Here is a 10,501-nt window from a genome sequence, read left to right as displayed (position 1 = left end):
TGCATCTATTTCTGTGTGTGTGTGTGTGTGTGTGTGTGTGTGTGTGTGTGTGTGTGTTTTGTGTGTGTGTAGGGAGTGATAAATACAGGCCTACCTCATCACCTGCAATAGGCAGCGAGACAGGGAGTTGGATAGATCTGGTAACAGCTGAGCAGAGGATTATCACACCCTTTACTGCTACCATTTCACCCACTGAGCCAGGTAGAAATGAAAACTGGGTGAGTGAGGGAGAAAGCAGAAGTACAGCTGGTATGTCTTTGTAACAACTTGTGTCTGTGTGTGTGTCTGTGTGTGTCTGTAAAACTCCAGTTTCCAAAAAAGAGGAAGAAAAGGCATTCAGTTTCTTGGAATGAGTCTAGACCCCCCTTGTGTATCTATTAATAGCCATATGCAGCTATAAAAGTGAATCTCGGTGTGTGAGAGACAGAAATAGCTGAATATTGAGGACACTCCCGTTTGTTTTGAGTCAATCTGTTACCCTGTTTCTCTTGTATATGTGGGACAGACTAATTCAAAGAGAAAGCAAGTTCATAAGACCTCTACCTAATCTGTTTTCCAGGTAGAGAGGAGCATAGTAGAATCACAAACAAACATCAGGGTTTCTTAACAACAACTTTATGTGCATGTGAGCTGACAAAGACTCATACTGTAAGAAAAGAAGGCATGCAGCAGGAACAGAAGATGCCTACAGCGACCATCTTCCAGGAGAATGAAAAAAGTGAGGAACTAAAAAGTGGCTTTTCAGCAATACTTTTCGAAGCCACTGCGAGAATAGACCCCTATAATTAACTGTAACCAGTCACAACAACAAACACAACAACTCAGTGCCTTTACCATTTATTTTTAGTCGATGTCCTCATCAGCTGGCACAATACTGACCCTGTATCAGTTCTCTGCTGCACAGTTCATGAGAGGGATTAGCGCAGGTATGGCACTTTCCACTAGTATGGCAGCACTTTGCAGAGACATTGCTTCCGTAGAGACGCCGACCAACACATACACACGCATGCAAAAAAACAAAAAAACATTTATAGAAGCAACAGGGGGGTTTTTTTGTTTTGTTTTTGTTTTTTTGCTCGGCTTGATGAGCGCATAAATAATACAGTAATACAAAAGTGCCACTAAATGTTTGTTGCATATAGATGACATGAACATGCATATGTGTAATAGTTATAATAATAGCAAGTTAGTTATATAATAATAGTTATATAATAGCAAGATTTAGGTATGATTACATGACTTTGTTGCTATTACAAGAGTAGAATATTTTGTCAATTATGGGTGAAATTACCCTTTAATACACTCGCAGCTAGATTAGCATTTTTAGAATGCATCAGCTTGGAAGCAGTGCAGTAGAATAGCTGTCATGCGTGAAACAGCAGCATGGCATGCATACATTAGTAAGAAATGCAAAGGTCAAAGGGCCTGAGTGTTGTGACTGAGAAGCTTAAGGGGTAGTCTGTAGCTCAGTGTTAAAGGAAAACATGCAAACTCTCACACTTGACAACTTTGCTTTGGTTCTGAGACTGGTATTACGTTTCCCTACAGAGCATGAAAACCCCTGTATGCCTTGAAAATAATGCCTAAAATTTTCTAAGAGGATAATGCAGTGACCACCCTGAGTGCACAGACCCCATTTACAAGCAGGAAGTCTATACAATTTATGGATGAACTTTATGGAAGGGTCCCTCCATTGACAGTGTGCCAGATATGACAAAGTGCTGTAGTTCAGTAGAGGAAGTTTTATTCTTAGGATGCTTAGCTGAAGGAATGCATTGTGCATAATGAGCTGCTGTACTTGGGAAGGCCATTGAGCAGACTGGTGGGGAGTGTGCCCTGCTTAACTCACTTCCGTCCAAACCTTTCATAGCTCTAGTTTAAGGTTGGATTTTTCTTCTAAATGCTAATTTTTCATACAATAAACTATCGTCTACATGTATTATACAGTACTGTCCAACATTTTCACTCATCTACCATAGTTTTTACACTAATGAATGTGTTTTACCAAGCTTCCAGGTAGCAATTATGGCAAGGAAATGTATGTGCTGAGACTTACAACTATCGGTTTATTAATTCATCTTTTTCTTTCTTTTTTTATGGCAAAGTTGTTATATAATATCCTGTTAAGGTAGCTGAAAGAATGGATTATTTTGACAAGTTCTACAGGTGCTGCATTCAAGTACAGAGCAAAACAGCAACACTGCAAAACTATGTTAACTATCTATGCTGTTGGAAAAATAAATCCCAGGAGAAAAATATTAAACAAGCACTGACTTCATAAAAATGAATATTTAAATTTGGTAGCTCCCTGTTTTAAAAAGGGTTTCAATTAAGCAGGTCTTGGATGTCAGAAGTTCTCACAAGCAATCGCACCAACATGCAAGCCTGCAAAATAATCTATGCTCTCAGATGCAAGTAGCCAATTTTTCAATACGAATCTGATGCAATTTTCAAGAATCCACAGAGAGGATTTTTCATACCACACTGGGGTTGATGGAATGCCTGTAATCTAGAAAAACAGTCTAAAAACTTCTGGTATACTTTGAGAAATGATTTGCCATAATGTAATTTGTAGTTTTCTCGTTGTTGCCACCTCTGAGCCCCTGACTGTTCCGTCTTTGAACAGCTGCACTGTGGATTTAGGAGTTGGGGGACTCCTCCAAGACACATCAACAAATGCAGGGGCAGGATTAGGATGAGTGATGCTAATAGCTCACATCTCTCAGTCTCAATAGCTGTTAGTCTTTTGTTTACACTTTCTCATCCGTCATTCCCCCTCTCACTTGCTCTTGATCTTTCCCTCCCAACCTGTCACTTCTCTCTCTTGTGTCTGATTCATCATCTCCCTCACTCAGTCTCTCCCTCCCCTTTTTTCTCTCATGTCAATATGTCTCTCTTGACCGAGCACCCCCGTGGTAATTGGCAAATCCGTTGGTTTTTGGGCCTCGTCAACCAAACGTAATCCCACTGACCCAGTAGATGCTACTACCCAATAGCCTTTAACAGTGCAACTTTTTAAAGAAGAAATGACATATTCCTATTAGTAATAAACAGTTGACTTCATCAATAAAACCACTAGCTTACGGTGGCTAAGTCTAGCTAATGTTAGCAAACTTAATGTAGATATTGCCCCATAACAAACATTTTGCTGACTTTTCTGTACTACAGATTTAGCATTAGCATCATCATGCAATCGTCACTTGTAGCCCCATTGACAGCTGTTCAGCAAGTTACACTGGCTCGTTTTAAATGATATATGAAATGGGTCTTTTACTAGGCCTCATTTAATACTGTAGAGCCAAAGTTTGCTAGCATTAGCTAACATTAGCCGTCATAAGCTACTGGTCAAGACAGACCAAGTGAGGCTGAAAACCCCCGAGTGTATTAGACTGAGCAAGGGTGTGTTTTACTTCTTATGAATCTACCTTTCCATTTTTAGAGGAAGAACGTGTTATTTCTTTTTTCAAAAGTTTCAAAAGTCTCACTTGAAAGGTATTTTGTGCTTGCAGCTTTTAAGCGGCCCAAGGCTTTTTATTTGATCCTGTGATATTTGTTTAAAGCTGATGTCTCTTCTGTGGTGTCGCTGGTAGAGGTAGTGAGTGTCTTTTAATTCCCTTTACTTGTCATGCATTGTGAATTGTTCAGACAAAGTGCACAAAAGCCCTGTTCTAAAGCGTGGTAACTGGAGTGGGTGTACTGTGAATGTGTTGGAGTGGGAAAATGCCTCAGTGGTGCCTGACCGGTAAGCTGATAAAAACAGTGGCTATGTGCGCTACTTGTCCTTCTAAATAACAGCGTTTCTTTCAAATGGAACTCATCCAGTAACCAAAGAATAACAAAAAAGCAGCCTACTTTCCTTTGACTAGTTGTACTGTAAACACCAAATGGCTATATTTAGATATTGATACATAAATCAACCTACAACAGATCATATTTACAATTTTACAAGAAAACAGTGAATTAGAGAGCTTATCAGTAAACAGTTCAGTCAACCTTTTTCAAAATTAAAATACAAATGCTGTTTTGTATAATGCATAAATATTTTTTAAAAAACTTAAATATTATTAAAATGTAAAGCTGTTACTGCAGTGCAAATTGCCAGTATATTTTCTCTTTCATGAGTAAGAATTCAGTTTTTGCCTCCTCAGTCATCCCACCACGTTTTCACCTTGTGCCTTCATCACTGTTGGTCACTCCATCATCATCATCATCATCATCATTATTCAGCTTTCCACAGCAATGAATGAACCTCTTTTACTTCTGCTTGTATTATCGTAGATGACGTGGGATTTCCACCTGGAAAATGACAATGGCATGTGAGTTTTAAAAGCGGGGCCTGACAGATATTTTTAAGGCTTTCCTGCTTTTTAAGAAATATGATGGTGACAGCAAAGATAGGAATGAGAGGAATGGACATGACTGAGTCACATCCAAAAATGAGAAATTACGACTTCCGAGCCACAGTTACAAGAATTTAGTTTTCAAAACAATTTAGTTATGTACACCTTTCTTATTGTTGAGTTTTGAGATTATGGGTTTTGACTAATACAAACTTGAGAAGTGCATCAAGATGTCATTAGTGGTATCAACAGATAATGTTTCATTGGGCTCTTTTGTCGAGCGTTTGTTGTACGTTGCGTGCTGTGGTAACGTATCTTAGATGTCTTTATCAAAGCTCTGGTGAACAGTTTCTAAAAATACCTGCACTAAGTGGCAGGGAATTTCACAGTTAGGAGACCCCGCCATCTGAGGGCAGAGCTGATTTTCCACTCCACACATGTAACAAGCTGTGCTAAAGCTTCAGCTTCAAGGTAATGCTTGTCTCTCTTTTAAAATAGCAAGCACTCAAAATAATACACACGTACCCGATTTTCTTTACAGTACCAGTTCTTTCTTGTTCCTTTTTGGGATGGTTATCTTTGTTTTCCATCCCTCCTCTCTGTATCAACTTATCTTCCTCTTCAGGTTGACAATACTTGACCGGCTTGGCTGAAGCTATTATAGGCTATATGTTGGCTTTTCTGTGTCTCTCTCTCACGTGGTAAAAAAAGTGTGACCATACCACAGTGCAGTGCTGGCTGGTGTTAGCAGCCTTTCGCCTGCCTCCCCCAATGTAGAGACAGAACATACCATGTCAGCCACAGAGATGACTCAGACACCACCAACTCTGTGTCATCCTCATCTAAATTAATCTTCCTGTTTGTTCAGTTTGACTATAACGGGACCCTGCAGTTTTTCACTAAGCACACTGCTGAACTGCTTGTGGAGGAAGAATGTTTTTTGCCACTTTTCACTCAATACTTTTCTAAATAATCCATCTTCAGTTTGATACAGTGTTTAGGGGACAATACCACTGATAACAAAGGTGGAAGTGAAAAAATTAACAGCTAATTTTGGCGCATAAATCCCTCCACTCACCCGTCTCAGGCTGCGGATGCTGCTGTTGCGGATGGACTCCATCAGCTGGTCGTGGGCTGACCTCATTGGCGTGGATGGCCGGCTGCCCTCCTCCCCTCTCCTCTCCACCGACACAGGCCTCAGCACGTTCTTGAGCTCCTTCAGGATGCTATTCGTCTCATCTTTCCCAGACTCCTTCTCCTTCCCCTTCTTGCCCTTCTTCCCTTTTGTCTTTGTCACCTTCTTTTTGCCCGCCTCATGCGCCTTGATGACCTCTGCGATCATCCTGGTGGGCTTCTTCTTCTCTTGCTGCGGAGGCGGCAGTGGTGGAGGAGGTGGGGGAGGAGGAGGTGGTGGAGGGGGAGGAGGAGGTGGAGCTGGAGGAGTCTGTTTTTTAGCCAGGTCGCTCCGGGGGAGTTTGGGTGAGGACCAAGGAGAAGCTCTGGGTGAGCTGTAAGGTGATGAACTAGGCGTTCCTCTCTAGAGACAGAGACAGGGAAATAGATAAATACGAAAACATAAATCACTAAAAAAGAATGCAATCATCTGCCAGTGGGATGCAATCCAGTCAGAACAGCTTATAAATGATCCACTTTTGTGATATGTCTCTTTTAGGAGCAAAGTTAAGTACCAGTGCAGTGGTTCGGGGGTTAACAGCTCCCTCTGTCACCCCTTGTTTGTCCTGCTGCTGTTGCCTCTGCTCCTGCAATCGTTTCTGTCTCTGGCGGTCCTGGTTCCTGGTGAGGATTCCTGTCATGCTCATTCTGGGACCAGGGAGGTTGAACTGGTAACCCAGCTTGATCAAGGTGTAGTTTTCCCTCAGAATCTTCACCATCTCCATCTCTACCTGTGGGATGCAGTTTAAGGAGGGAAGACAGGGTTACACCTCACAAATGCAGGAAATGAAGGAACCATAATGGGAGGTGAGGGAAGAGAACTAACCTGTCCTCCACACATGTGTCTCTGGTTGTGGAACCGGAGCTCAGTCAGGGTGTTGTTTCCCGGGAGTGATTGAACCAGTGCCATTACACCCTTCCCGGTCACATAGTTGGACTCTATATTCAGACTGGTGATGGACGAGTTCTCCTTAAGCATCTTAGCGATGGCCAGAGCCACGGGGTCGTCGGCTCGGGTGTTTGCAAGGCTAAAGATCCGCACATGTGTGTTGGATCTCAGTGCTTCAGCAAATCGGATTAGGGTTTCCTAAGAAGAAAATTGGAATGTTTACATTCTCCGTAACATGTGAGAACTTGAAACATTAGATCATATAGCATATCATTTGACCTGTCTTACAACAAATTATATACCCCACTTAAACTTTTTGAAACTTTGAAACAAGGAGCTTTATAGTTAATTTAATTACATGGATGGTTATGATTAGGACCATTCGTTCTCCGCTGCCACCACCACCACATAGAGGTCAAAGCATCCTGAAAAAAATTTAACACTTCAGTAAGGCCATTATTTACCAAGTCAACACAAGAGCTTGAACCCATATTGCGAGGCAGTTGTCCTCTTGCCATTCTATATAGTAACAAATTGAGTAAAATAATCTTCCTAGCTACTACTTGCCATTGAGTAAACCACAGGTAGCATTCAACTTGAGGTGCAGACAGAAAACTTAAAAATTGTCAAAGGACACCATGTGTTTGCTTACTTTCCAGTCATAGGAAGTGTTTGTATCAAATAATGTGAAGTATGCCCTCCATTACATAATCCATGACAAGATGCCTTTTTCTAAAAATAAGATGGCACACAATCAAAAGATACTCAACAATGAAGAGCAGAATCCCAGCAAGCTGGAAGCTAATGCATTTCTACCACTGAGGAAACTCTACCACTGGAAACTCAGAGTTAATCTACTGTTTTGGTGAAAAATGTAGAACTTAACTAGACAGTTTTTTTACCTTCATAAAGGAGTTCATATCTTCATACCTGTTTTAATGCTATAACTGCATTAGATACTACTAATATTTTAGGTTTAATTACTTGATATTTACAGTCTTTCCTGAAAGACACATTCAAACTTCCAATTCTTGACTAATACAATAGACTTAATATCATGATTTACTAAATTGTTAATTTCACCACTAAAGTAATGAGTCCACATCAAAAAAGATATTTCTAAACTACACTATTCTTGGCAGATGTGAATAATTTGAGAAAAACCTTTAAATTATGAGCAATGATCCCCTAATATTATAGGATGTTTATTTTCCTGTCCTTACTGATACCGTAGACTTCCAATAAGAGTTAAGCTAGGCTAATGTAGCTGCTAACATAACTTTTAAAAATAAAACAGCAAAAAAGCATCAATGAGACTTCTTCTGGGTAAGAAGGAAAAATGACAAATATTGCGAAGAAGTGTTTAGTGTTTTGCAATTTTTCCATGACAGGCGTACATTTTGTCATGAAAGGCGTGCCAGTCTGTACTAATACCTGTGAGATGTCGTCAATGTTGTTGAGATTAACCTCTGTGAGTTCAGGGTCGTCGCTAAGGACTTTTTGGAGAGCTTCGTCGACAACAGTCGGGTTTCCGGTCGTGTTGGTGTCAGCAGGTGGAGGGGGAGGAGTCAGCCTAATGGGCTCCACCCTCTGAGGTTTTAGTAGCTTTGGGGTGTCGGCCCGCGATGTGCCACAATAATTTGAGGGTTCAGGTTTTGATTTATTATCTTGTTCCTCCTCCTCCTCCTCATCTTCCTCCTCTTCCTCCTCTGTTATAGCTTCCTCCTCTTCCTCACTGTCATCCTCTTCTTCCTCTTCTTCTTCTTCTTCTTCTTCTTCATCCTCATCATCCTGTTCTTCCTCTTCTTCTTTCCTTTCATACTTTTTCTGTTCTTTCTCATTTTCGTCATCTTTTTCATCCTCTGTCTCACTGCCTCCTTCTGTCACACACTCCTCTTGTTCTTCATCCTGTATTTTGAAAAAGTCCTTCAGTGTTTGAAATGCAGTATTCTCATTACGAGTATTTGTTTTCTTTAAAACTTAGATATCATATATAGTGTAAAACAAAAATAACACAAGTGGTTTTAAGGCAGCTGTAGCTATTTGCTATGATTTTCCTTCCTTTTAGAAAATTCAAACGACTTCTTACTTTTAGCTTTTTTAAGTAATCCTTCCGGAGTTTCATCTGATACAACTTCAAACAAGCTGCCTCTGGCACATTTTACAAATGCCAGGCAAATCTAATTAAACACCATCACTGACCGGTTTGGGGCTCCCTCCACTTATCTCGTCCTCCAGCAGTCTACGTGTCTCGTTTTCCCAGTACTTCATGAGAGCCTCTCTGCTGAAGGTGCCCGTAGGGGTCTTGTCCGTCTGATCTCTCTGTCTGAGTCCTATGGGCACATTGGAGTCAGGATCGATGTCCGCCAGCTCCTTTTCCAACTCAGCAAGCTCCTCGGGGCTGAGGGAAGCCAAAAGCTCGTCCTCATCAACATCTTCGTATTTACTCAGCTCTCGACGGTACCCGAAACAACTCATGGCCCAAGCGTGAATAGCACAGACCAGTCAGAATCAGTTTAAACTAACACAGAAAGACCTGTTCTTGAGTCGCATATGACCTAATGTAGACCCCAAAATAAAGAAGTGTGGGGACAGGGATTTCAATGAAAGATAAGGTCCACTGTGAGGTTGCTGGAGATCCAAGGACATATGGGATCATTGGAAATTCAGAGTCTAATCCAGGAGTTCTTTGCCAGGGAAGGTGTTTGGACGTACTAGGTCTAGATAAAAAGGGCTTCTGATGAGAGTCCACTCCAGTCTGTACCAGATCTGTCCTGGCTGGCTGTATCGCTGTGAGGAAGGGTCTGTGTGTGTCAGTGTCCTCTCCTCTCTAATCTCCCCAGCTGCTGTTTAGGCCTTAAGAGAGGGATCAGAGGGGAACGTAGCAAAGTGTGGGCCCCATGATGCAGCGTCTTTTTTGGGAGGCAGTGCTCTGAGAGACAGAGCCACAAAAAGCATGTGAGCTCAGACATGTGTGGCCTGTCGACGTAGCAGTCTGTCACCACGACCCGACTGGCTTTGTTCATGGCCAAAAAAAGACCAACTGGACCCAACAGATACACAGAACAAGAAAGATAAACGGAGATAATGTATCGCCCAAAAAACAGCACAGGGTCGATCTTTACAGCAAAGATGTGTTGGCACATCTTCCATACTTATTGTCAGGTGATTTTGATAATTATAAAACTTCCATAACATGGCAGAGATACAGTACATATGGAAGCAGGGACAAAGAAGATAGCTTAAAGCTGAAAGGTTTATGGATGTGTAGTTTTGATTTTTTTTAAGGTTATGTGGCTTCAGGACAAGGGTATGAGCTTAGATGTGTATTGTTTTTCTGTGGTTAGATGTGTATTGTTTTTCTGTTTTTCCTGACTTGTTTTTAAATTTTGACATGAGTGGGACGAACCAACACATACATACAGACATAAGGCTCTAACCTCTGGTAATGTGCACAAGAGTCAAGCTTACTGTGTTTTTAGCCAGCACAGCTCAAGAGATGGCCATTGTATGTAAGCTGGGCACTCCAGGACTTTGGTCCAGACTGAAATATCTCAACAACCAATGGATGAATTGCCATGAAGTTTTGCACAGACATTTGTGTTCCCCACTGGCTAAATCTTACTGACTTTGGTCATTCCTTAACTTTACCTGTAACGCCACAATCAGGTTAACATTTGCGGTTTTAAGTGAAATGTCACAACTACTCGCATGGATTGTCATGAAACTTAATACACATTTTCATGCACCCCTCAGAATTTCTAATCCCCTTAGTTTTTCATCTACTTTGCTTTTTGACTATACTTGCAAAACTAATGACATTCCCTTCAGCCTCAGCTGTATACTTTGTGTATATTACTACTTAGCAATTGTTAGCAAGTGAACACTCTAAACTAAGATGGGACACATGGTAAACATTATACCTGCTGCACATCAGCATATTAGCATGCCGTCATTAGCATTTAGCTTAAAGTACAGTCTCACAGAGCCGGTAGCTTGGCTGCAGACTCTTGTATAAATACTTTCAACTTATCTGATCTTTCAAATGTGTGAGATTGGAATTAATAGATCAACAGAGTAATGCGCAGCATTTGATAAT

At 41.1% G+C, this 10,501-nt stretch overlaps 1 protein-coding gene across 1 annotated transcript; it reads right to left on the bottom strand.

Annotated features, from left to right (window-relative positions):
* Positions 1–599: 599 nt before the first annotated feature.
* On the bottom strand, positions 600–9,315 carry lmod2b (leiomodin 2 (cardiac) b). Its single transcript, XM_040150784.1, has 6 exons — positions 8,605–9,315; positions 7,837–8,310; positions 6,340–6,600; positions 6,029–6,244; positions 5,419–5,877; positions 600–4,296 (listed from the first exon to the last, which is right to left on the bottom strand). Exons 1-6 carry the CDS (start codon positions 8,878–8,880, stop codon positions 4,270–4,272), a joined length of 1,713 nt encoding a protein of 570 aa, XP_040006718.1. The 5' UTR covers positions 8,881–9,315; the 3' UTR covers positions 600–4,269.
* Between the last annotated feature and the right edge of the window lie 1,186 nt (positions 9,316–10,501).

The sequence above is a fragment of the Xiphias gladius genome, chromosome 2 (assembly GCF_016859285.1).
Source record: "Xiphias gladius isolate SHS-SW01 ecotype Sanya breed wild chromosome 2, ASM1685928v1, whole genome shotgun sequence".
Taxonomy (NCBI): Eukaryota; Metazoa; Chordata; class Actinopteri; order Istiophoriformes; family Xiphiidae; genus Xiphias; species Xiphias gladius.
This window is presented reverse-complemented; position numbering and strand designations above follow the sequence as displayed.